The 25,947-nt window shown below is 64.6% G+C and overlaps 1 protein-coding gene across 1 annotated transcript; it reads left to right on the forward strand.

Annotated features, from left to right (window-relative positions):
* The first annotated feature begins 10,544 nt into the window (after nt 1–10,544).
* On the forward strand, nt 10,545–25,676 carry TLR9 (toll like receptor 9). The gene is given in 10 exon segments (XM_036030251.1): nt 10,545–10,714; nt 14,106–14,183; nt 16,047–16,225; nt 16,494–16,589; nt 16,738–16,842; nt 16,966–17,091; nt 17,604–17,721; nt 17,724–17,753; nt 17,832–17,953; nt 22,463–25,676. Coding segments are annotated over 10 exon segments (4,011 nt in total). The 5' UTR covers nt 10,545–10,689; the 3' UTR covers nt 25,595–25,676.
* The last annotated feature ends 271 nt before the right edge of the window (nt 25,677–25,947 follow it).

The raw sequence follows: 25,947 nt of genomic DNA on the forward strand, positions 1-25,947 counted from the left end.
TCAGGGGAAAAACGGTGATGGCACCTCAGGCCCTGCGAAGATGTGGGGCGCTGCCCGGGAGACGTGGGGCCAGGGGTGCGTTGGGACCGGGTGGGATCCTTTTTTTTTTTTTTAAGATTTTATTTATTTATTTTTAGAGAGGGAAGGGAGGGCGATAGAGAGAGAGACATCAATGTGCAGTTGCTGGGGGTCATGGCCTGCAACCCAGGCATGTGCCGGGGCTGGGAATCGAACCTGCGACGCTTTGGTTCGCAGCCCGCACTCAATCCACTGAGCTACGCCAGCCAGGGCTCCGGATGGGATCTTGAAGAAGACCGCCCATCTGCCCCTGGGACACCCCGGTTTCTGCCGTTCAAGGGCCCGAGGCAACTGACTCCTCCCATCCCACAAAGACAGCGTGGCTGACGAGCCTCAGCCCCGTACCGGTGAATCGCACAACAGCAGCGCACCTGTGCGTCTGGCAGAAATGAGTGGTGCCAGGTCCTGTGAGGTGGTGAGCAGCCCGGCGCGCAGACCCTGCTGGCCGGGGTGCAAACGTGCGAAAGCCCCATGGGGGAGAGTCCGGCTTGGCCCAGCGAGGTTGGGGGTGCGCCTGCCCCTCAGCCAGGCCGCCTGCGCCCTGTCCACTCGGGGGTGAGGCGCTGGCAGCCCCCCTCCTAAGCCACTCGTCTCCAGCAGGAGTTGGCGAACCGTGGGACTAGGTCCCAGTCCGGCCTGCCACCTGTCTCTGCTTTGTTTTGTTGAATAAAGTCATGCCTTTTGCGGGGGGGGGGGGGGTACATGGTTGTGATTGCTTCCCCAGGGCAGGGGCAGAGTCCAGCAGTTGCAAGAGAGACCACCTAGCTCCTAAACTGTATAGTTCCAACATGCACCATCCAGCCGTTCACGGGAAATGGGCTCCAGCCTCTGGTCTAGGGAGTCTGTAGCACATGGGGGTCGGCTGGCGGATGAGGCTCTTTGGGGCGGCGTCATTTCACGTTTCTGACGTGAGAACCTGGAAAACTCCCCCAATGCCCTTCGAGAGGAGGTGATGTGTACTAATGGAATATTTTACAGACAGGAGTGAGTCACAGTGGGTCCTTTTATTTTTTTTAAGATTGTATCTTTTTTAGAGAGAAGGAAAGAGAAGGAGAAAGAGGGAGAGAAACATCAATGTGTGGTTGCTTCTCAGGGGCCCCCTACTGGGGGACCTGGCCGGCAACCCAGACATGTGCCCTGACTGGGAATTGAACCGGCGACCCTTTGGTTTGCAGGCTGGTGCTCAATCCATTGAGCCACACCAGCCAGGGCCACAATGGGTCCTTTACACGCAGTTTAACAGTAACCCAAACTGAACCCTGCACTTAGAGACGGAAATACAGGTGGGAAGCCGTATAGAAAAGCAAGCCCTGGCTGGTGTGGCTCAGTGGATTGAGCACCAGCCTGGGAACCACAGGGTCACTGGTTTGATTCCCAGTCAGGGCACGTGCAGGGGTTGCAGGCCAGGTCCCCAGTAAGGGGTGTCTGAGAGGCAGCCACACATTGATGTTTTTCTCCCTCTCTCTCTCCTTTCTCTTCTCTCTAAAAATAAATAAAATCTTTAAAAAGAACAAGTCATCATAGACATTGGCTGGGCGTCATCTCAGGGGTGGGCGTGACTGTGGAGAGTTGCCAGCCCTCCACCACCGCCCCCCAGGACCCATGCTTAGCTGGGTTCAGTCCTAGCTGAGTGCCCGCCCGCTTCCTGTCCACTCTCTCTGCAGCCCGCATGGTTCAGACGCTCTTCGGGGCACACGAGGCGTTTCACAGTGAGTGGATGTTGCCCTTGCACGTGAGGTGCACTTCCCAAACGTGAAATGTAAACCGTCATTCAGTTTGCACGGTGTGCAAAACAGCAAGGGGACAGCAGCACGGTGGCCCCTCTGGAGAAGTCTCCCCTCTTCCGGGTCCCCTCCCGGGCCTCCTGTGCCTCACGTGGACACAGCTACTTGGGGTCCGAGCTGCTCGGCTCATTCCAGACCCCCATGGGGGGGAGTCTTTTTTTTTAAGATTTTTTAAAAAGATATTTTATTTATCTTTAGAGAGAGGGGAAGGGAGGGAGAAAGAGGGAGAGAAACATCGGTAAGCGAGAAACACACGGATCGGTTGCCTCTCCCACTCCGCACTCCGACTGGGGGCTCCGCCGGCCACACGGGCGTGCACCCCGACCCGCGCCGCTGGCGCGCAGGGGAGCAGGACCACAGAGTGACTCCTGGCACTCTGGCCTCCCCGGGTGTTCCAGGGGCGCCGAGGAGGGAGGGGGGAGGCTGACGGGAGGAATAAAACTTTTCATGGCCCCGAGGGAGGCTCCCAAGTGTGCTTGCGGTTTAGACACGCACTTTCCAGAAGCATCCGTCCCCTCTGAAAAGTGGCCGTTTCCCGCCACGGGCCCTTCTCCAGTGCCTGCTCCGTGAGCTGTTGTACACACTGTTCGTGTCCGCCAGAGGGCAGTGCTGCTCCGCGTTTTCTCCCGGCGCCTGTTACAAAACGACCTCTGTGCCCGGCAGTGGTCCAGAAAACCGGGGCGGGCGTGTTTCCCCACACAGTGTGCAAGCGTGACTTCGTGGCCCTATGGAATCTCACGTGGAACTCGCGGCCTGTGCTGCTCATTGAAACGCGAGCCTCGGCGATGATGGCAGTGAGGACGCTGGGTGCCTCTGCAGGGTCTGGCTCTGCAATCCTGCTGTCTCCTGCTTCTCAGCTAAGACTTTCAGCGCCCAGGGCCCTGGGGTTCTCCGTGGCCAGAGAGTGGATCCAGGCAGACACCAGAGGTTGGGGGGGGATGTTTCCAAGCAAGCGGTGAGGCGCCCAGGAAGGGGGTGCTGTCCAGTCCTCCGGGAAGAAGCAGTGGCCTTCCGCCGTGGCACGCGGGGGACTCACCTTCCACCTGGGTAAGGTGCTGTCAGCCTGAAGCATCCCGGCGGACACGGGGCTGTGGATGGAGCCTGGGGATGCCCCTGGTCACCCAGGGAGCCCTGCTCGGCTCTCTCCTCCCAGCCCCGTACCACCACAAGGTCCATCCCGGGCGGGTGGGGGGGGACCCGACCCCTGGGAGTCCCCGCCCTGCCCTCCGACTTCCGCATCCGAGATGGCAGGGAGCGTGGTGGGTTTGACGCTGGACTCTGCTCCCTGTTCGCTGGGTGGGGGAGTGAACTTCTGAGTCTCAGTGTCCTCGTCTGTGAGGTGAGGCCAGCGATTCCCTCCTTGCAGGGCTTTTGGGGGGCTCAAGCCACAGCGTACGGGGTGGGCCCACTCTGCAAGCCCACTGCCTCGCCCTCAGCTCAGCTGCCCCACGGCTGTGGGCCCGGCTCACAGGATGCGCTTGACCGCCCGACCAGCCCTGCCACACAGCCCCCGGTCCTCGGGCCAGCGGTTCTCACTCACATCTGAGTACAAACCTCCTGTTCCGCCCGAGGTGCTGGCTGGCCCCGTCTCAGAGGGGCGCTCCCTCGGGCAGGCGTGGTGGGCCACCGGCCCTTCCTGCTCCCTGGCTGAGTAAACAACACGGTCCTCACCAGCTCAGGGGCCCCTTCCAACCCTCGGAGGCCTGGGGAGGACAGAGGGGCCGAGGGGGTGGGGCTGAGCTGTGCTGAGCTGTGACAGCCGTCCCCCACCACCCTGGGCCATGGGCGCCCCGTGTCCTCAGGCCTCTGGCCCCGGACTGGAGCGCCTGTCACTTCCCCGAGCTTCCTGCCAACCGCGGCTCCTCCCGGGACTGCTCAGCCCCATACTCAGGTGAGGCCAATTCCGCTTCACAAACCTCCTTCTGTCTATCTCGTTTAAAAGAGAACCCCCCGCGGACTGCTAACCGTTGGCTGGGTGGCCCGAGTCGGTCTCTCCAGGGGGCTGGAAGGAGGCTGGTGGAGGCAGCGCCCTGAGGGACCCTCCCCTGGACCCCCTGGCGTGCAGCAGCTGCCCGCCACCTTTGGACACGCTTGGGAAACGCTGTCCTCGAGGGCAGGGAAGCTCCTGCTCAGTATGCGGTCCCCAAAGCCGCAGCAGCACCCAGAACCAGTTCCGAGTGCGGATGACGGGCCCCCAGGGTTCAGGGAAAGGGAAAACTCTGGAGTCTGCAGCTGAGGGCCAGCCGGGGGGGTCTTCCACACACGGGTGGGTCAGGTTCCCACCAGCCTCGAGCCCGGAGGGGTGGTCAGTGGCCCTGTTGAGCCCCCTTCCTGCACGGGGGGCAGGCACTGAGCACAGCCCCGATCGTTTGCTCTCCCCCAACATGCCCGTGCCCTTGGCCAGATGCCGTTCGGGGCTGGAAGGCAGGCTGGCTGTCCCCTCACCGCCAGACACTGTGCTGGGCACAGGGGCCTGGAGGTGAGACTGTGTCTTGGCTGAGATTAATGCGGTTATGCCCACAGCGAGCGCAGTGAGAGCCACGGGCCAGCAGGGGGAGAGGGTGGACTGTCCAGTGGGCGAGCAGTCGGGTGGGGTGGGGTGGGGAGGGGAGGCACCTCTTGGGTGAGAGAGAGGACTCAGATATGCCTGGGTGGCTATATGAGGGAGGCACCCAAAAACCTGGGGTTTATTTAGAAGTAATCGTGTATTTATTCCGACACGTCTGAACTCCAGTCACCTTCCAAGTCCTCTCCATGATGCAGCACACCTATCGAGATGTTTTTCCCACGGCTCAGAACAGCTTTTCAGCTGGTCGGTTTGGATGCCTTTTAGTGCTTCTGCCGTTTTCTGGTTCACCTCCTCCACGTCGGCGGAACGTTTCCCTCTGAGGACTCTTTTCATCCGGGGGAACAAAAGAAGTCACTTGGCGTGAGATTGTGTGAATAAGAAGGGTGGGGCACGAGGGTCGTGCCATTTTTGGTCAAAAACTGCCAAATACTCAGCAAGGTGCGGGCAGGTGGGCTTGTAGCCCACCCATCCTGCAACGGGCAAAGACGTTGAAAGAGCCTTCAAAAAGCATTCACTGAAGCCAAATGCAGCCTCTCACAACAACGCCAGCTGGCACACTGAACCAGATGGGTGCCTAGAACACTCACCTAGCAGGGGAAGCCTGGACTAATAGGAGCCCACCCTTCAGAAGGCAGTTCTGGGTTTTTTTGGGGTCCCCCCTCATGTTTCACCCTATGACCCTCATTCAGGGACGAGCCCCTTGGGCTCCAGCCCTGCCCGCTCAGGTCAAAGGCTGCAGTCTCCACATACAAGGTGTGGGGGGAAGCACATGCTGGCCACCTCTCCTCCCAACAGCTACCGCTTCCGTGTGGGCTCTGCACAGCCTGAAGGGGGCTCCGTCCCGGGGCTTTTTCTAGAAACCGCTGGAGAGAGAAGGAAATGAGAAACTGCTGTTGTCGACTGCTGAGGTTCTTGTGTGGGCGGTGGAGGCTTGGGGTTCACAGGGCCCTGAGGGAAGAGCCCTCCTGGGGAACCCCACCCACCCGGGCGGCTGGAGCTCGAGGCCCAGCTGTGCCCGCCACACGCACTCCTGGGCTTGTACATGGCTGAGCCGGCCTTTCGCCTTTCCGGCTGGAGCCTGCTGCAGCCCCTGGAAACGCAGAGCGTTCTGATGTGAAGCTCAGAGAGCGCGGGCTCCACTCCGGGCTCCACCTGTTTCAGGCTGAGTCATCATCACCTCTTCCGCTCACGGGCTGGTGGAGAGGAAGACACGCACGGGGCCGTGTCGGGAGGAGTTTCAAGGGCGAAGCTTCTGCTGCCCTCGGGTGCATTCGCTCCTGGCGCCCCTCTGTGACCGCACGCACGGGGCGTGGCCAGCCAGGACGTGCCCCCCCAGCGTCTGGTGTCCAGTTTTTACTGGGGCTTCATTTTGTCAGTATGGTTTGTTGATTGACTGATTGATGGGCCCTGTGGCTGAACTGAGTTTCCTGGTCCACGGATGCCCCATGACCCGAAGTCCCATCCTAAGTCACCTGGGTGGTCTCTCTGGCATGGCCAGCCCTCTCCCTGGCAGTCGGGTGGGGGCGTGAACTCTCAGGAGGCAGGAACAGTCTAGGGCTCTCTTTAAGCAAAGTCAGATTCTTCACCACACTGGGCGGGCGGGGGGGGGGGGCTGGGATTTAAAGACACAGTCTGAATGGCTCTGAGAGCTGATAGGTGTGCTCCCACTGCACCTGTGGGTGAGCCAGGGGCGGTGGCAGTGCCCCCCACCCCCACCCCTGGGCCCGAGAAGATTTCTTTACATGGCAAAGTGGACGCTGAGGGGTGACGAAGGTGGGGGTCTCACGGTGGGGAGAGTGTCCTGAGTGTCCACTGGCCCCTGGATGTAGCCTCCGAGGCCTTGTAGGAGGAAGGCGGAAGGAGAGGGAGACTCAAGAAGGGGTGGGAGTGGGGCACTTGGAGGCGGGAGGGGAGTGGGCCTGAGCCCAGAGACACAGGCTAGGACCTGAACTCGGCGGGGGGCTGTCACCAAGCACAGGTCCGGCTGCCGGCCGAGGCAAAAGCCGACCCTGGAGAGGCAGGTGCTGACGGAACAGAAGGCGGTTCTTTTTTTTTTTTTTTAAGATTTTATTTATTTATTTTTAGAGAGGGAAGGGAGGGAGATAGAGAGAGAGAGAGAAACATCAATGTGCGGTTGCTGGGGGTTATGGCCTGCAACCCAGGCATGTGCCCTGACTGGGAATTGAACCTGCGACACTTTGGTTCGCAGCCCGCACTCAATCCACTGAGCTACGCCAGCCAGGTAGAAGGTGGTTCTATTCAGAACCGACCACCTGGAAGATGGGAGACACATCTCAAAGCCCCTCTCCGGGCCAATGGAGGCAGTGGTTTCTGTAAGGAGGGAGAGGGGCACAGAAGAGAGATCAAGGGAAGAGCCTGCTAAGTCCTCTGTGAACAGATAAGCACGGTCCGTTCCGATGAGACAAGTGACGGTCCTGCTCCGGTGTGCGTCATCCCGGGTAGCCATGCCGGCTTCTCGGCTTCCTGGCCGCGCGGCTGGAGGTCGGCAGACCTGCCGAGCTGGGAGGCCCGAAGGTCAGGGTCAGGATCTTCTGAAGTTAGTTCCTAGGATTCCTCCGCAAACGCGCTGTGCCCCTGCAAGCCACGTACGAGTCCCAGTCCGCATGCACAGACACAAGGTCACAGGAGCGGCGGGCCGCCTTCCATCCCCGCTGGCGCGAGGTTGCGCTGTTACAATGTGACCGTTCTGTCTGCACTAAGGGCACTCGCGGCTCCAGAAAGCTGAGGCTGCAAGGAGCTGAGCGGCTTGTTGGGAAAAGTCCACCGATCCAAACGCAGACTCCCCCACGAGGTCTCCCCGGGGAGAGCATCGCGTTCTGGGGATAGGAGGTTGCTCCATCAGGTGGCTTTGCGACACCCCTTCTAAGCCCGGCCTGGCTGCACCCGCCAATCCTGAAAGAGTATGGTACGCGCTCTGCGCAAGCGCAGTCAGACCCGGGGTCGAAAGCGCTGCCTTAAACGAGCACCCCCACCCGCCGACACCCTATAAATATTCCAGCTGTGCCCCCCACGCCCGAAGACGCTGCAGCAGTTCTGACAAGGCTGTACTCCCTTCCTCGTGGGAGCAATGGCCTTGACCTTGGGTTCAGTGAAGGACAGGACTGCGATCCTAAGAGGCCCTACCCGAAATGATCCTAAAGCTATGCCAGCCAGGGCCTACGTCCATAAGTTTTGTAGACTTCCTACAGGAAGGTGGCACCGATTTACTCCCCCTGCAGCCTGTGTCCCCACCCCTTAAGTTCCGAGTCTTTTTACCTGTGGGTAAACAATCGGCAAGCCTGGTCTGATTTCCACTCATCTCGGTGAGAGAGGAGAACCAACTTTTCAGAGGCTTGAGAGAGATTATTTGTATTCCCTTTTCTTTGTGTCCTTTGCCCAGCTTTCTGCTTGCTGCTGGGTCTTTTTCTTAGAGATTTATGAGCACTCTTTGTATATAAAGGAAGTCGGGTTTTTATTTCACAATGCTTTACAAGTATGCTGTTTGTAGCCAGTTACCTTGTGTTCTGGCTTTGGTGGTGGGTTTTGCCACATAGAGTTTGGTTTCAGATGTGAAAGAACTTACCAATTTTTCCCCTTGTGGTTTCTGGTTTGGTAACACTCAGAAGGTCCCCTCCACTCCAGGGTTCTGCAAACCTCTCCCTTTTCCCCCGTAGTTTTATAGTTCACTTATTTTTGACATTTGCATCCTTGACCCACCTGGAGGAAGTGTTCTACTGATTTCGGTGGCTGACTCTGTTGTGAGAAACATCAGGCTAAAAGGAGCAGCCGGCCTGCTCCGGACGCTTGGCTCAGCCCCGGCCGCACCGAGGAGCTGGGTGCAGCTCCCACCTTCTGCCTGGGCGCCCTGCAGGCCCGGGGCTCCTTGCCTGCACCCCAGGTCTGGAGCTGAGACAGACAGGGCTCCAGCCCCTGCCCCCCGGGAGGCTCCCTTCCCTGGTTAGACCCTCATCATGGAGCTGGGGGGTGTGGACCGAGCGGACGATGGCCACTACCCCACTGGACTTCTCGCCCTTTGTACCAACACCTGAAGGAAAGGAAACTGAGGTGGCTGGGGACACTCGCAACCGTGTGACCCAGATCAAATCACTTACCTCTCCGAACCTCAGATGCTTCATCTGTGAGATGCCTGGCAGGGCCATCCTGAAGACTAAACACACGGGCCCCACACACAGTAAGCGTGTGACACAGACTCTGATGGTGCGTTCAGACATGTTTGTTTGTTTGTTTGTTAAGATTTTATTTATTTTTTAGAGAGGGAAGGGAGGGAGAAAGAGAGAGAGAAACATCAATGTGCGGCTGCTGGGGGCCGTGGCCTGCAACCCAGGCATGTGCCCTGACTGGGAATCGAACCTGTGATGCTTTGGTTCACAGCCCGCGCTCAATCCACTGAGCTACGCCAGCCAGGGCTTCGTTTGTTTTTTTTCATTAATTGATTTTAGAAAGAGGGAGAGGGAAAGACACATGGATTTGTTTTTCCACTTATTGATGCATTCATTTGTTGATTCCTGTGTGTGCCCTGACTGGGGATCGAACCTGCAACCTTGGTGTATCAGGACGATGCTCTAACCAACTGAGCTACCCAGCTAGACAAGCGAGACATCTGTTTACTTGGCAAATATTATTGAACACCTACCAATGCCGGGCACCAGTCTCGGTGCTGGGGACACCGCAGGGACAAAAACCTAACTCCTGGTGGAAGCCATGAATGGAAAAAGCAGGTGACTCCCCTGATCAGGCAGCGACAGAAACAGGGAACTGGTGTGGCAGGTCTGAGCCAGGCAGCAGGGGGGACCTCAAAGTGAAGGTCACCGTTCATCCCGTGACGGACGTTTTTAGAGAACATGACCTGGTTCCTCTCCATTCATCTGTTTTCTTGGCTGATTTCTGTGTCCAGGAGGCCAGGCTGTGGGACTGCCAAGTGCCTGTGGGGGGCGAGGGGCAGGTCTGAGCTGATGGGGCCAGTGGCTGTGTTTTGCCGGCCTCACCGGCGCTGCGGCAGGGCCCAGAGGTGGGGGAGAGGGGGACTCGGCTAGGAGCTGTCCCAAGGTCAAGCTGCAGGGCCACCCGAGGGTTTAGGTTCCTCTGTGAGTGTGGAGGCGGACATGGGCGCACACCACACTGGAAGATGAACTGAAACCGCTCCCATTCCGTGTAGGGGACAGTAGGGGGCGAGGAGCCCAGGGGCCAGGGCCCGCAGCAGAGGTGTTGAGTCAGGGTGGAGTGGTGGGGAAGCGGGCAGGACGCTCGAGCCAGGGCCTGACACCCCTGAGGCCACGCTCCATCACCAGCCCTCAGCAACCTCAAACCCCGAGAGCGGCCTCCTCCCCACGGCTCCCTGCCAAAGTCCTGGGACAGGCGCTGATTGGGCCGAGGAAGGCCCTGTAGTCATCGCTGAGTCAATCGAGTGACCTGGAAGATACATTACGCTGATTGGCCAGGAGCAGCAGGCAGGAGCTGATGTCAGGCGAGGCCAGGCTGCTTGCTGGGTGAGCACCGGTTCTTTAGGGGCTGGGAAGTGCCTGGGGCTCCCCGAGCTCTGGCCCGCCTCCAACCCCTGGGCCTTTGCACATGCACTGCCCACCCTCCCTGCCCTGGGGTTGGGTTGAGGGGAGAGTCCGCTCACTCGGCCAGGTCTGCACTCAAATCTCACTTCTTCTTAGAGGCTCCCCACACTCTGCGGGCTGGCTGCCTGGGAGTCAGTGGGGGCTCCCGGGGACAGGGAGGGGCCGCCTCTCTGGCGCCCGCTGCCCCGCGAGAAGGGCTCGGGTCTCCGGGCAAAGAATGCTGCACAAACACTTGCACGCCCATCCACACGCGGACGCCCTTCCTGGCCACAAGTGGAAGTACGTGGGCATCCCACTCGGCTTGCAAACCCACCTGGCCCGGGGAGCACAGATGCTCTCTCTCGCGCGCGCGCGCACGCAGCAAGGCCCTTTCTCTATCAACACCCCTAAGTGCGTGCGCAGACGCGGGGCCGCGGCCGCCCGCTCCCCGCCAGACGCCCACCCGGAACAAGCAGCGCTCTGCGCGCACGCGCCGCCCCAAGTCCCGCCTCCTCCCGGCCGCGCCCGTGGGGGCGGGGCGCGCTGGGGGCGGGTCCTGCGACCCCGCCCGGGAAGCTGCGCGAGGCTGGGCGGCCCCCGCCACATCCTCCTGCTGCTCCGAGGCCGAGCCAGCGAGCGGGGCCAGGGCCGAGCCGAGGGCTCCGAGGGCGCGGGCGGAGCGGGGCACGGAGCCATGGCGCATCAGACGGGCATCCACGGTGAGGGCGGGCGGCGGGCGGCCAGGGGGCACAGGGTCTGCACCCGCGGCTGCTGCCCCTTCTCAGCCCTCGGCTCCTGTCTGCTCCCCGGCACCAGCCCGGGGAGGCTTCCTGTTCTGTTTTGCAGCCGCGGGTCGCCGGAGGTGGGCGCATCTGCGGGGGGAGGGGGACTTACTGTGCAGAGTTGGGGGTGGGTGTACTTGTACGTACACAGCGGGGGCGGAAGTCCCCGTGCTCTGCGTGCCCTTCTAGGGAGGAGGTGCTGGTGTGTGCCCATCTATGGATTTTTGTTCCTTTCTGGGGGTGGGTGTACCCGGATGCGCACATCTGGGGAAGAGTGCACGCATGTGCACTTGTGTGTACAGTCCTGTGCGTGTGCTCACCTGGGTGCACATGCACTCCGGCCGATTGAATGGACACAGTAACATGGAAGCACCTTTAGGCATCAGTGTTTCGGGACGGTGTGCAGTCGTCCGTGGGTGTCTGGGTGTGTGTGCGTGTGCTCAGTTTGGGTGCATCTCGGTGTGCATCTGGTTCCATGGATGCTCGTACCGGCTGTGTCTGCGTGTGGCTTGTATGGGTTTGTGTCTGTGCACGGAGGGGTCCTTGACCTTTGGCTCCTCCCAGGACCCTCACACACTCTGGCAAGCCAGGCTGGGGAAACCTGGGACAGGGCGCTCAGAGCGGGAGAGCGGCCAGGCTGACCTTGACCTCCGATCTGCTCCTTTGCCCCCATTTTATATCTTCTGAGTCTGCCCCAGCCGGAGTCGGAGGGCTCCAGTCCCAGGCTGGGAACACAGAGGAGGGTCTAGATCTGGGGCGTCTGGGGGAAGGTCCTGGCCCTGGAGACTCCAGGCCAGCTCCCCCCAACCCCAAGCTGCTTCTACAAACCAGAGCATCACCCCCTGCTCCAGGGGCCTCGATGTGGTCCTTAGGCTGGGGAGAGAAGCAGTGGCTAGGAGCCAGGTGTCCCCGCCCTGCCTGGGCCCGTGTCCCCGCCCTGCCTGGGCCTGTGTCCCCTTCCGCTAGCCTGTGCGGAAGGTGCAGGCTGCTGGGCCAGAGAGCCTGGTGGCTTGGCCGCCGGCCACCCTTCCCACCACAGCCGGGGCCACCATCGACCTGCCTGACCGCCTGGATCTGGGCTTGTGGTTGTGGCCTCTTGGTGGCCCGGCAGCCCTGAGAGGGCTTCCCCGGCCCCACCCCGCAGTACCAGAGAAGGCCTGAGCCCTGGCAGGGGCAGGGCCGGCCTCCTACCCCCACCGGGAACCAGCCTCTGGTTGGGGGGGGGCGGGAAGAGTCGGGGGGGGGGGGCCTGTCTCATGACTCAGCCCCACGGGAGGAAACAGGCCCCACTATCCCTTCCTTCCCCTTTGTCCGGCCATTGCTGCTGCCTCCGGCCGGGAGGGGGTTTGAGGTGAGGGTCCTCTCTGCACCCCATCATCAAGACCCTGCCTCAGTCTCTCCCAAAAGGTGAGGCAGGCCAGCCTCTGCCAGACCCTGGGGCCGGGCCGCTCCTCCTGCCTGTGAGCAGCCCACTCCTCTGGCCCGGGGCGTGGGAAGAGAGACTGCCCGGACTCCCAGGTGCCAGCCCCGCCCTGGCCACAGGTGTGACGGCTGACCTCACAGCAGCGCAGGGGAGGGACCTGTAACCTGAGGCCCACGGGGTGGGGGGCGGGCATGAATCTTTGATGGCCCTGGCTCAGGTGTCCCAGGCCTGGCCTCTGGATTATTGATGGTGGCTGAGTCGGCCTAGGGGGTTGTCTCGTCCCCTTCTGGGGTGTCACTGCCCTGGTAACACTAGAAGGGGCACGTCAGCCTCTCCTTTGGGGGAGCTGCTTGGCCTTGTCTCCCAGGAGGCCCTCGCAGGTAGGGGAGCAAGTCAGCACAGCCTGCCCTGCGGTCAGTACAACAATAAAACTAATGAGCAATGAGCGGAGTCCCGGGTACCCAGCCCCTGCTCCCATCTACCCCTCCCCCAGCCCTCTGCCTCTGGGGAGCAGGAGCTCCTCATTATAGATGAGTGTGCCGCTTAGTGAGGCCGGGGTCACACACTGCTGGGGGGCAGGTGGTGCCCCCGGGCCAGGTCTCCATCAGGGTCCTGCAGGGGCGCATACTACCTGGGCCCAGTGGGGCTGTCCCTGTGCCACAGTGCCTGGAGCACCAAGCACCCGTGGGCTCAGCTGCGACCCTGCCCACCCTGCGTCGGAGGTCTCGGGCCCAGGGTTATCCTGCAGGCACCTGAGGACAGGACCAGCATCTATTTCCCACAGGCCCCCCTGCCCCTGAGCTGGAGCCCTATAAATATTCTCTGACCTCAGCCCTTCCGCCGGGTCCCTGCAGAATTCTCTGACCCCTGGGAACCCTCAAGGTCGTGCCGGCTGGCCCTGTGAGCCCAGAGGCCACGCTGGGCCCTCCCCCACTCGGGCCTCGGTTTCTCCATCTGGACCTCGGTGGCTCTGTGACTTCCCATGATCCCCTGGCTCTGACCATGATCCTCACCTCTGCACCTGGTCCTCATTCATTGGCTGGCACCTTCCAGCTCTGGCCCAAGGACCAAGACAGAGTCTGTTTGGGGGAGGTCCTGGGAGTCCTTCCTCCTCCAGGAAGCCCTCCCAGCTGCCTGGGTTCGGGAGCTTGTTGCCCCTGGCAGGGCTGTGCCCGTGCGTGCCTGCGTGTTTCTGTGTGTGCTCTGTGTGTACATCCTTTGTCTGCAGACGTGTCTTCGCCGAGCTCTGCATTTGCCTGTTCGTGTGTGTGTGTGTGTGTGTGTGTGTGTGGCACCCGTGCCGCTGGGCTGGGAGTGTGCGCGTGTCTAAGCATGTGGGCCCGCTCACGTTGGACCCGCCGGGCGTGTCGTGTGTTTGTGGATGAGGGCGTCCGTGTTCACACCCCTCTCTGGCACCTGCACGTGTCAGTGTGTCACGCCCACCCACGCTGGGCTGAGTGTGCACCCGCTCATCGGCACGCACAGCACGTGTGCCTGTGCCCACGTGTGTTGGTGGGCACAGCGGCCCAGGCACGCACCGGGGGTGTCTGTGCACGTGTCTCTGTCTGGGGTGGGTCCCAGCCCCCCTGGCGCCCCCGACTGGCCCAGCCTGTCCCAGAGCCCTCCTCCTCCTCCTCCTCCGTGGCCGGGCTGTCCCATCCCCGCTGCCCTGTCACCAGAGCCACCCCCACCAGCAGGCCACTCGCCTGCCACCTCTGCTGGCTAAATTTGGGAGCTTATGTTCGCTGGCGTCTCGGATTCCCGGTCACATGGGGGGCTGCATTTAACCCGGCTCCCGGCTCCGCCGCCCGGCCGCACAGGACGCGGAGCGGGCCCCGGACGTGTCCCTGCCCACCCTGCTCTCGCCGCCCCCCCTCACCCCCACCATGTTTCTCGTCCTTGCAGCCACCGAGGAGCTGAAGGAGTTCTTTGCCAAGGCGCGGGCTGGCTCCGTCAGGCTCATCAAAGTCGTCATCGAGGACGGTGAGCGCCCCCTGCAGGCTGGGGCGACGGCTGGGCACCTGCCCCGCTGCTTCTCGCGGGTTGGGGGGAGACACTGGCCCCCGGCCCCCCGCCCCCTCAGGCCCTCAGTTTCTCCATCTGGGGATGGGAGGGGCACTGTGGGGGAGCCCTGCAGGTGGTCTTCAACCACAGGAAGCTGAGGCCAGGGGCATCGTGGGGAGGGCCTGGCTGGGGGTCCTGCCCGGCCCCCCCAGAGGCTGTGCAGGGACAGGATGGGATGGGCAGGGGGGCAGGGGATGTTAAGCCAGGCACTGCCCGTGTGGCTGGCAGGCCCAGACCGGCTCAGCCGCTAGCCAGGGGTGTCCTACGAAGCCGGGGCCCTGCCCTTGGGAAGTGCCCCCCTGGTGGGAAGAAGGGACTCATGTCCAGATCCCTCTGAGATGAAGATGGGTGACCTCTAAGTCTGGCTGGGCCTCGGCCTCTGGGGACCTGGGGCGTCTGCAGGAGGAGGGGCAGGACGGGGTGTCTGAGCTGAGGAGGGCCAGAGGAGCTGAGGGTTAGACTGCACTGTGCGGGGGCAGGAGTGGCGGACCCCTGCCCTGGAGACCAGGGGCCAGACTCTGAGATGGGGAGTACACACCCCCCCAGTCCTTCCAGCCCTTCCTTGGAGCCATGCAGTGGGGGGGCCTTTCACGGCCCCCGAGTGGGCTTGGTGCGCACCAGACTGACTCAAAGCAGGGGCTGCTCAGACAGGGCGTCCCTGCAGATGTCCAGCAGGGGGCGCTCTCAGTGGGCTCTGACCTGTCCTGGTTCTGTGCACGGTCAGTCACAGGGGCAGCTGGGAGTGTCCAGGAGGGTCTGGGCTCCCTGACGGGCGGCCACGGCCCATCCCCCAAGTGGGTGCGGCCAATCTCCTGACTTTTGTAGAGAAGCTGTGAATTCCACTTCCTGTGTAAGACTCACCGGTTCGAAAAGTAGGCACCAGGGTAAACCACGCTGACGGTGCCGTTGGGGCCCTGCGCCGGCCGGTTTTCCACGCTGACCCCGCCGGGGTTGGGGCCGGCAGGTGAGGGGGCGGAGCCTCCAGAGAGGCAGCTGGGCGGCAGGCCTGGCATGGCAGGGCCCCTCGCCCCCATCAGGAGGACCCAATGCTCATGGGCTGCCCGTGGCCAGGGGTGGCTGCCCCAGCTTTGCCTCCGGCCTGGGCCTGTGTGTCCCTGGGCTGCTGTTTGGTGCCCACTAAGGCTGAGGGGCACCCTGTTGCCCTGGGCACCAGCTGGCGGGGGTGGGGCTGGTAGGCCGGTTGGCCAGGCCTTGAGAGGTGGCTACGCCTGATGTGTTACTTTTCGGGGAGTGGACGACAGCTGGTGGGCAGCAGCAGGGTCCCTGTTTGCACGGTGTCGAGTAGGAGCCCGCGGCTCCCTCTTCGCCCCACGCGTCTGCTCCTGCAGGTCCCCATGGCCCTGGGCACAGGGGTTCCCAGGAAGCTGTGCAGGAGCCCCGGGCTGGGGGGGGGGCAGGGAAAGGAGGTAGCACAGCAGGGCCGTACACAGAGCCTCGAGTGGGCGGCCGGGTGTCGGTGAGGGGCCGCGCTGTCGGTGCCCTGCTGGGGTTGTCTGTGCCGGGTCACCGTGGGCACAGCCCCACGGCTGTCTCCGTGCCCTTGCAGTGTGAGCGGCCTCCGGCTGCCGGTTTTTTCCCCCAGTTGTTTGTGAAGTCAGCCACTGATTCAGCCTCACAGCCTCGCCCCTCAGGGGCTGGGGGCTCGGGGGAAGGCCGGGTGGGGCGGCCAGCAGGCCTGAGCCACGGCCGGAGGCGGGAGGGCCCGTTGGGGGTGGGGCTGGGCCGTGGCCACTCCTGGGCTCACCCGGCCTCCGCCCCCAGAGCAGCTCGTGCTGGGGGCGTCGCGGGAGCCGGTCGGCAGCTGGGACCAGGACTATGACCGGGCTGTGCTGCCGCTGCTGGACGCCCAGCAGCCCTGCTACCTGCTCTACCGCCTGGACTCGAAGAACGCCCAGGGCTTCGAGTGGCTCTTCCTCGCCTGGTCGCCTGATAATTCCCCCGTGAGTCCTGGAGCGCCCCCGTCCAGTCCCAAGATCTGGGGAGAGGGCAGCTGGTCTGAGCCAGACGACTGGTCCCGCTGCAGGGCGTGTGGGGGGCCTGCCGGGCGCCTGGCTGGCCGGCCAGGCTTTGGGAGGCGCAGGTTGGGCTGGGCGGGGGCTCCCCCTGCTGTCCAAACCACGCCACTGCCTCCTTGCCTCTGTATGGCGCCCTCTGGGGGTGAACCGGCACAGTGAGGGGGCCTGACACAGCTCGGCCCCCACTCACCAGGTGCGGCTGAAGATGCTGTACGCGGCCACCCGGGCCACGGTGAAGAAGGAGTTTGGGGGTGGCCACGTGAAGGATGAGCTCTTCGGGACCGTGAAGGTACCGGGCCCACAGGGCACAGCATGGGGTTAGGGGTCACAGAGCGAGCGGGCTCCGTCCGGGCTTGGGGGTGAGTGAGTGGGGGCGGGGGGCCAGGGCTGCAGCCCATCCCCAGGCGCCCGCTGACGCCTCTGCACCCACCGGCCAGGACGACCTCTCCTTTGCTGGCTACCAGAAGCACCTGTCGTCCTGCGCGGCGCCCGCCCCGCTGACCTCGGCCGAGAGAGAGCTCCAGCAGATCCGTATCAACGAGGTGGGCGCGCGTCCCAGCCCGGGGCCCTCCGGGGGTGCCAGGCCTGTGCTCCCCGGGTGGGCCGAAGGGAAGGCGGCGGCGGCGGGCAGGTGAGGGCCTCACCCAGGGCTGCCCCGCCCCCAGGTGAAGACCGAGATCAGCGTGGAGAGCAAGCACCAGACCCTGCAGGGCCTCGCCTTCCCGCTGCAGCCAGAGGCCCAGCGGGCGCTGCAGCAGCTCAAACAGAAGACGGTCAACTACATCCAGCTGGTGGGTGTGCCCCCGCCCCGCCTGCTCGCACGCGTGAGCAAAGGTGCACGCAGGCCCGCCCCCGGCCTGTCCGCTGCAGCTCCCCCGGGTACTGGTGGGAGCACCTGTCCGCCCCACCCTCGTCTCTGCCGGTTTCCATTCGGGGTGCAGCTGCCCCGCGTCATGGATGCACTCGGTTCCCCTGCCCCGGCCCTGCTCACGTGCAGGGTGCCTGTGGCCCACTGTCCCCCGTTCTGCCTTCCACGCTGCGTGTTCGCGCTCACCCCTGGGATCTACTGGCCCCCACAGGGCCCTCTGCCCCAGCGCCCACGCCGCCCCCCTCGAGCAGAACGTCTCCCCCTTTCTAACACACATCCCCCCACAACGGTGGCGGTGCCGCCCTGAAGCCGAGGCCCTCCCACCGTCCCGCCCACAGCCCTCAGTGGGGCCCCTCCCACAGAGCTCTCCGAGTGGCCGAGCTGGGGCCGGCCCCTCCCTGGTCCGGTGCCCTGACCTGCCCCCGCCCCCGGCAGAAACTGGACCTGGAGCGCGAGACGATCGAGCTGGTGCACACGGAGCCCACGGATGTGGCCCAGCTGCCCTCCCGGGTGCCCCGAGAGGCCGCCCGCTACCACTTCTTCCTCTACAAGCACACCATGAGGGTGACCCGCTTGAGTCTGTGGGTGAGTGGCCACGGGAGGGCCCGGTGGGCGGGGCCGGCGGAGGGGGCCGCTATGCTCACCTCCGCGCCCCGCCCCCAGTGTTCATCTACTCGATGCCGGGGTACAAGTGCAGCATCCGGGAGCGCATGCTCTACTCCAGCTGCAAGAGCCGCCTCCTGGACTCCGTGGAGCAGGACTTCCAGCTGGAGATCGCCAAGAAGGTGGGCGCCTCTCCCCCTCGCCGGGCCCTGTCACCCTCCCTGGGCGTGGGGGCTGGGGGTCCCGGGATGGGCACAGCGGGGTCACTGCTGCCTGTTGGGTGGGTGGGGAGACGGAGGCCCCAGGGCTGACGTGCGTTGTCCGAGGCCACCCCGCTGCCTGCTGGCCTGGACGGGCCCCGGCCCTGGCACCACGTCTCCTGTCCCCAGGTCGGGGGGGGGGGGGCAGAGGTGACCAAGGTGCCCAGGGCCTGGAGGTGGCCTTCCGGATGGGGCTCGCCAGGCTGGGGTGTGCGAGGTCACGGGGGTGTGTCCCGGGCATGGGGGTCACCGAGGCCGCGCGTGACCCCGCCCGGCCCCCGCACAGATTGAGATCGGGGACGGGGCGGAGCTGACGGCCGACTTCCTGTACGACGAGGTGCACCCCAAGCAGCATGCCTTCAAGCAGGCCTTCGCCAAGCCCAAGGGCCCCGGCGGCAAGCGGGGCCACAAGCGCCTCATCCGGGGCCCCGGCGAGAACGGGGACGACAGCTAGGAGGCGGGGCCTGAGCCACACAGGTGTGGGACTGTGGGGCCGCTCCCCGTCACCCCCCTTCTTCCCGGCTGGGGCGCCCGGGCAGGGCTGCCTCTCTCGGGGCAGGAGGGCTGGTGGCTGATCGCTTGTGTGGCTTCCGAGGGCCACTGCACCGGCATTGGCGACGCTCCCTGTGGCCCTGCCTGCCGCCTCTCTGTGCGCCCGGGGCGTCTAGGGACCCTGCTGGGCTGTCTTGAGGGCCTGGCATGAACCGGCCCCCAGGGAACTGAGCCCAGGGTCCCAGCACAGCCCGGAAGCCTTTGGCCACAGGGGCGGGGTCAGTCGGGGCGGGGCGGGGGTCCCGCAGGATGAGATGGTTGAATGCTGTATTTTTTAAAGAATAAATATTTTTAAATCAACACCTGAGTCTGGCTCTGAGGGACCACCTCCGGCTTGGGCACTGGGAGGCCCTGTCCCTCCCCTTCTCGGAAGGTGTCCAGAGGGCAGCGCCTCAGTCAGGTGCCCTTGTGGCTGGGGGGGCGGCCCGCCTCTACTGTGGGGGACCTGGGCGTGTTAGTTTTCCTTGGTGGCTCTAGGTTCCCCAAACTTACTGACTTTAACCAACACCAGCAACCCGGTTGGTATGGCTCAGTGGATTGAGCATCAGACTGCGAAGCAAAAGCTTGCAGGTTCCATTCCCAATCGGGGCACGTGCCTGGGTTCCAGGCCAGGTCCCCAGTAGGGGGCGCACAAGAGGCAACCACACACTGATGGTTTTTCCCCTCTCTTTCTCCCTCCCTTCCTGTCTCTTAAAACACACACACACACACACACACACCAACAATGTATTTTCTTACAGTTCTGATAAGTCTGGAATGAGGTTCCCAGTGCTAGAACCTAGGCATTGGTGGAGTTGGTTTTTTCTGCTGGCCTCGGGAGAATCCATTTCCTTCCCTTTTCCAGCAGCGAGAGAGCCCCCCCCCCCCCCGCGCCTGCCCCGCCGGTCTTCAAAGCAGGAGACTCTTCCTTCTCAAACCCTGTATCCCACCGGCACAGTCCCTCCTGTTGTTTGCACAGCTTGCGGGGGGGGGGGGGGGGGGGCGTGGACAGGGTCTCCCTGGGGGCCTCTTGGGCCTGCCACCCTGGGGTGGCTCTGCACCCCAGGCTTCTCAGCCTCCGTGAAGCTGAGGCGCGGTGGGTGGGTGTGGACACCTGGACTGGGTGTCCAGTCTGTGTGTGTGCCGACATCCTTCTCGAGGACCTTGCGTTCCTGCCCTGAGGCAGATAGGGTGGCTGCTGGGGGTGGGGGAGGGGCAGAGGGCCTGTGTCTTTGCTCCCAGGGACTCGGGGAGAGTCTCCTTGGGGCTTGGGACTCGGCAGGAGGTGTGCCCGGTAGAGGGTGTGCCGGGTCGATGCCTGGGGTTCGGCTGCTGACCGGGCACTGTCCTTTCTCCTGCGAGCACGTCCTGGGCTGGGGCTCAGGTCCCCGTCCCAGCCCTGGGGCCTTTCTCAGGCCCTGCTGAAGACCCTGGAGGTGTAGGGTGGAGAGCCAGACCCAGGGAAGGGGGCCCCCAGCCCTGGTCCCCAGGTAGACAGAGGACCCTGCCATTGCTGCCTCGCCATTCAACCCCCCGGGCCCGGGAGCCTGCTGCACTCCCAGCAGCTTGGAGCGGTGACCCCTGCCCGGTCGCCCAGCCCCCACCCCCACAGAAGATCTGTCTGTCTGTTCACTCATCACCGTTCAGGGACGCGGCGCCTGCCCCGAGCTGAGTGCCACAGAGCCGCGGGTTCGACCAGTGCTGAGCACCGCCAGGGTGCTGGGTGCTGTGCTGGGCGCTGGGGTACAGGCAGGAAAGATCTGGCCCTCAGGAGGCCGGCTCTCCGGCAGGACACGGAGACGGTCCCTGACGGACCACGGAAATGCAAGGATGTGGCGTGTCAGTAGGTAAAAACGGTCAGTCGCACAGAGAAGCCTCCGGAAGAGGGCCTCAGGGGCGTGCACGGGTCAGGGAAGCCCACGTGGCGAGGGCGCCGTGTGAGCAGAGACGTCAAGGAGGTGACTCGGGAGTGTCTGAGAGAAGAGCTCTAACTGGACGTGCAAAGGCCCCGGGGCGGGAGAGGGGCGGGTGTGCAGGCGCTGTGCCAGGAGGCCGGCGTGGCTGGAGACCACTGAGGCCGGCATTGGGAGGACACGTCCCAGGGGGCCCTGTGGCTTAGAGTCCAGAGAGGGCCACGGAGGGGTCTGCGCAGAGGAGGGACCTCATGTGACTGAAGGGCCACCTGGGAGCAGGTCATGGGCGTGAGCACAGACGCAGGCTGGCCTCGAGGCTGTGGCAACGGCATTGGTCTGGGCCAGGGACAAGGGGGCTCAGCCCGCCAGGCTGCTGGACGTGAGGCCGGAGGGCGACGGGCAGCTGCGGAAGTGGAGCCAACGGGACTCCCTGAGGAGCTCAGCTCCAGCTCACCCCCACCCCCAGGGTTGGAGCCTGAGGAGCAGGGAAGAGCCCTGGGCGGGGATGAGCCGGGACACCCCAGCCAGCCCACCCGGCCCAGGGTCTGCGCTCCGGCCACACCAGGTCGTTGGGGACGCAGAGGGGAGGCCCTGCCCTGTGGGGAGTGGCACGAGGAGTGGCAGGCTGTGGTAGAGGCAGGTGCCCTGGAGTTGGCCAGCGCTACCTGTCCCTGGCTGCGCAGGCCTCAGGGGGGTCTGGGGGTGGCTGCCGGGCCAGGAAAGAGCCGGTGCCGGACGGAGCGGCTGGCCAGAGCGCCCTGCCTGTGGGGCAGGAGCCGAGGACCCCAGGAGCGAGAACGGAAGCCAGGGCCCTGGCGCAGGCGCGGGCAGCCCCGCGGAGGCCCGGCAGGGTCCCTGACCCCGATGTCTCATGAGCTCACCCTGGGCTCTGGGCCTCTGTGTCTTCGAATTCCTGGGGGGGGGGGGCAGGTGCGAGGCCCAGCAGGGACGTGTGGCCCGACTGGGACAGGCCCTGGGACAGCTGGGCCGGGGGCAGGAGGCAGAGGGGTAGTGAAACAGGAAGGGGCCAGGGGCCCTTTGTCTGCCATCTGACTATGCAAACGACCTCTGACTCATCGCGCAGCCCCTCCCCCAGCCCGGGCAGGGAGGGGGCTACTGGGTTGTGAAATTCTCACTTCCTCTGTTCTGTGAGCCCTCACCGCGGGAAGGGACCTCGCAGGCACAAGCAGGACCCTCTGGAGGAGCCCCCACCTCTTATCATGGTAGGACAGCCGCCCTCAGCCCCCCGGGGGAGGGGACAGCCGGGGGGCGTTGGGAAGAAAGGCAGGGCTTGGTGGCCGCAGACAGTAGTGGAAAGGGCGGTCACCCACGTGGCTCTGGGGACACAACACCCCCGAACCCTGAAGACATCAGGGCAGAGGCCCTTCTCCGGGCGGGAGGCCCGACCCATTGCGCGGATGAGGAGGCTGAGGCTCGGGCTCCCGTGGTGGGTGGCTCAGGGCCAAGGCGAGGCCGGGCACCCAGGCCTGGGCACTGCCTGTCCCTCTGCTGCCCATCCCACCCTCTGGCCCGTTCGAACTCAGCAGGTCCAGCGCCCCTGGGCAGCACCTGCCCTGACCGGCGCCCTGGGTGGCCCCCGCCTGGACCCCAGCGGGAGACCCTCGCTCCCGCCTGGGTCTTGGCCAGAGGGAGGGGGAGGCACTGGGGCATAGTGGGTGGTGAGGGATGGCCGAGGAGGGGAGGGGGGACGTAGAGGGGAGCCCGGGGAACTGCGGGCCCCCTGCCCAGGTCGCTGGTTCTGCTGGGGCTCGGCTCTGAGGGAGAAAGCTCTGGATCACGAGTCCGGCTTCCAGGTCTCGAAAGCAGTTGCATGTCAAAGTCTGGGTCTGAGACCCACGCTCAGGTTCCCACGGTGAGGAGGTGGAGTGAGGGCTGGGCAGAGACAGGAACACCCCCTCCCCCAGGGAGGGTGGGGGAGGAGCTGGGGGGTGGAGCTGGGGCTGCCACTCACGCCCCCTCCCCACAGGGCCCCTCTCCCGGAGCCCTGCTCCCCCTGCTCCTCCTAGCCCAGGCCACGGCGCTGGCTCCGGGCTCCCTGCCTGCCTTCCTGCCCTGTGAGCTGGAGGCCCCCCACAAAGTCAACTGCGCGTGGCTGTTCCTGACGTCCGTGCCCCACTTCTCGGCGACCGACCCGCAAGGCAACGTGACCGACCTCTCCTTGCGCTGCAACCGCATCCGCCACCTCCACAACCGGGACTTCGCCTCCCTGTCCGGCCTGAAGCGGCTGGACCTCAAGTGGAACTGCCCGCCCAGCAGCCTCAGCATCATGCACTGGGCCTGCCACATGACCATCGAGCCCCACACCTTCCTGTCCGTGCCCACCCTGGAGGACCTGAACCTGAGCTACAACAACATCACGACCGTGCCCGCCCTGCCCCGCTCCCTCAGGAACCTGTCCCTGAGCCACACCAACATCCTGGCGATCGACCCCTCCAGCTTCGGGCGCCTGCACGCCCTGAGGCACCTGTACATGGACGGCAACTGCTACTACAAGAACCCCTGCGGCCAGGCCGTGCAGCTGGCCCCCGGCGCCCTCCTGGGCCTGCGCAACCTCGTCCACCTGTCGCTCAAGTACAACAACCTCACGGCGGTGCCCCGCCGCCTGCCCCCCAGCCTGCAGACCCTGCTGCTCTCCTACAACCGCATCACCTCCCTGGCGCCCGAGGACCTGGCCAACCTCACCGCGCTGCGCGTGCTGGACGTGGGCGGGAACTGCCGCCGGTGCGACCACGCCCCCAACCCCTGCGTGGAGTGCCCCTACAGGTCCCTCAAGCTGCATCCCAACACGTTCAGCCACCTGAGACACCTGCAGGGCCTGGTGCTGAGTGACAGTTCTCTCTACACGCTGGACGCCAGGTGGTTCGGCCGCCTGAAGAACCTCTCCGTGCTGGACCTGAGTGAGAACTTCCTGTACAATTGCATCTCCAAAACCACGGTCTTCCGGAACCTGACGACGCTGCGCAAACTCAACCTGGCCTTCAATTACCGTAAGGGGATATCCTACGCCCACCTGTGGCTGGCGGAATCCTTCCGCAGCCTGACCTCCTTGCAGCAGCTGGACATGACCGGCATCTTCTTCCGCTCGCTCGACAATGGCACGCTCTGGCCGCTGACCCGCCTGCCCGCACTACAGAACCTGAATTTGCAGATGAATTTCATCAACAAGGCCAACCTCAGCCTCTTCCAGGAGTTCCGATGCCTGCGCCAGGTGGACCTGTCCGACAACCGCATCAGCGAGACGACCAGGACGGCGGGGTCTGCGGGGTGGGCGGGGTCCGCGAGGTGGGCGGGGTCTGCGCGGTCCGTGGCCTCCGCAGCGAGGGCCAGTGCGGAGGAGGAAGTCTGGCGGTTGCCCAGGAACCTCTCTCCAGGCCCCCAGGACTCCCGCGGCTCTGAGGACTTCATGCCCAGCTGCAAGACCTTCAACTTCACCTTGGATCTGTCCCGGAACAACCTGGTGACCGTGCGCTCGGAGATGTTCGCCGGGCTGTCGCACCTGCAGTGCCTGCGCCTGAGTCACAACAGCATCTCACAGGCGGTCAACGGCTCCCAGTTCGCGCCGCTGACCAGCCTGCGGGTGCTGGACCTGTCCCACAACAACCTGGACCTCTACCACGGGAACTCGTTCACCGAGCTGCCCCAGCTGGAGGCCCTGGACCTCAGCGACAACAGCGAGTCCTTCCGCATGCAGGGCGTGGGCCACAACCTCAGCTTCGTGGCCCGGCTGCCCAGCCTGCGCTACCTGAGCCTGGCGCGGAACGCCATCTGCAGCCGCGTGTCCCCGCAGCTGAGCAGCGCCTCGCTGGTGGCGCTGGACTTCAGCGGCAACTCCCTGAACCTCATGTGGAAGGAAGGAGACCTCTACCTGCACTTCTTCCGGGAGCTGACGGGGCTGCTGCGCCTGGACCTGTCCCAGAACCACCTGCACGCCTTCCTGCCGCACACCGTGGGCAGCCTCCCCAAGAGCCTGCAGCTGCTGCGACTCCGAGACAACTACCTGGCCTACTTCAACTGGAGCAGCCTGGCCCTGCTGCCCAACCTGGAAGTGCTGGACCTGGCGGGGAACCGGCTGAAGGGCCTGACCAACGGCAGCCTCCCCGCCGGCACCCAGCTCCGGAAGCTGGACGTCAGCCGCAACAAGATCAACTTCGTGGACCTCGGCTTCTTCGCCTGCGCCTCCAGGCTGCAGGTGCTCAACCTGAGCGCCAACGCCCTCAAGACCGTGGAGCCCTCCTGGTTCGGTGCCCGGGCGGCCACCCTGAGGGTGCTGGACGTGCGGAGCAACCCCCTGCACTGCGCCTGCGGGGCGACCTTCGTGGACTTCCTGCTGCAGGTGCAGGCGGCCGTGCCGGGGCTGTCCAACCAGGTGGCCTGCGGCAGCCCCACGCAGCTGCGGGGCCGCAGCATCTTCGAGCAGGACCTGCGCCTGTGTCTGGACGAGGCCCTGTCCTGGGTCTGCTTCAGCGCCACCCTGCTGCTGGTGCTCCTGGTGCTGGCCCTGGCCCTGCTGAAGCACCTGTGCGGCTGGGACCTCTGGTACTGCTTCTACCTGGGCCTGGCCTGGCTGCCCTGGCGGGGGCGCCGGCCGGGCACGGCCGCCCTGGACTATGACGCCTTCGTGGTCTTCAACAAGGCGGACGGCGCCGTGGCCGACTGGGTGTACAACGAGCTGCGGGTGCGGCTGGAGGAGCGCCGCGGGCGCCAGGCGCTGCACCTGTGCCTGGAGGAGCGGGACTGGCTCCCCGGCAAGACGCTCTTCGAGAACCTGTGGGCCTCGGTCTACAGCAGCCGCAAGACGCTGTTCGTGCTGGACCGCACCGACCGGGTCAGCGGCCTCTTGCGCGCCAGCTTCCTGCTGGCCCAGCAGCGCCTGCTGGAGGACCAGAAGGACGTGGTGGTGCTGGTCATCCTGAACCCCAACGCCCACAGCTCCCGCTATGTGCGGCTCCGCCAGCGCCTCTGCCGCCAGAGCGTCCTCCTCTGGCCCCACCAGCCCAGCGGCCAGGGCATGTTCTGGGCCCAGCTGGGCACGGCCCTGACCAGGGACAACCACCACTTCTACAACCGGAACTTCTGCCGGGGACCCACGACGGCCTAGTGCCACGGGGGAGGGGGGCAGGACAGCCGGCACACCCCAGCCCCACCCAGCCGTGCCCTCTGCCCGGGATACCCCAGCCTGCCTCGCCCTGCAGAGGGGCTGCTGGGGGGTGGGCCCTCACCCCCACCCCCGGCATACAGTAGGCACTCAATAAATGCTACCGGCAGGCCCCACAGCGACTCCTGAGCTCAGGAGGCGCGTGTGGGAGGAAAGAAGGGAGAGTTCTCCAGGTTTCCTACATGAGGCGGGACTGGAGGCCATGTGGGGTCTGCAGGGGAGGGAAGCCGCCCAGGGCAGCTGCGTCCAGGGGGACGGCTGCGGAAGGTCACTGAGCCTGCTCCCGCCCCGCACGC

Source organism: Phyllostomus discolor, chromosome 7 (assembly GCF_004126475.2).
Source record: "Phyllostomus discolor isolate MPI-MPIP mPhyDis1 chromosome 7, mPhyDis1.pri.v3, whole genome shotgun sequence".
Classification (NCBI taxonomy): domain Eukaryota; kingdom Metazoa; phylum Chordata; class Mammalia; order Chiroptera; family Phyllostomidae; genus Phyllostomus; species Phyllostomus discolor.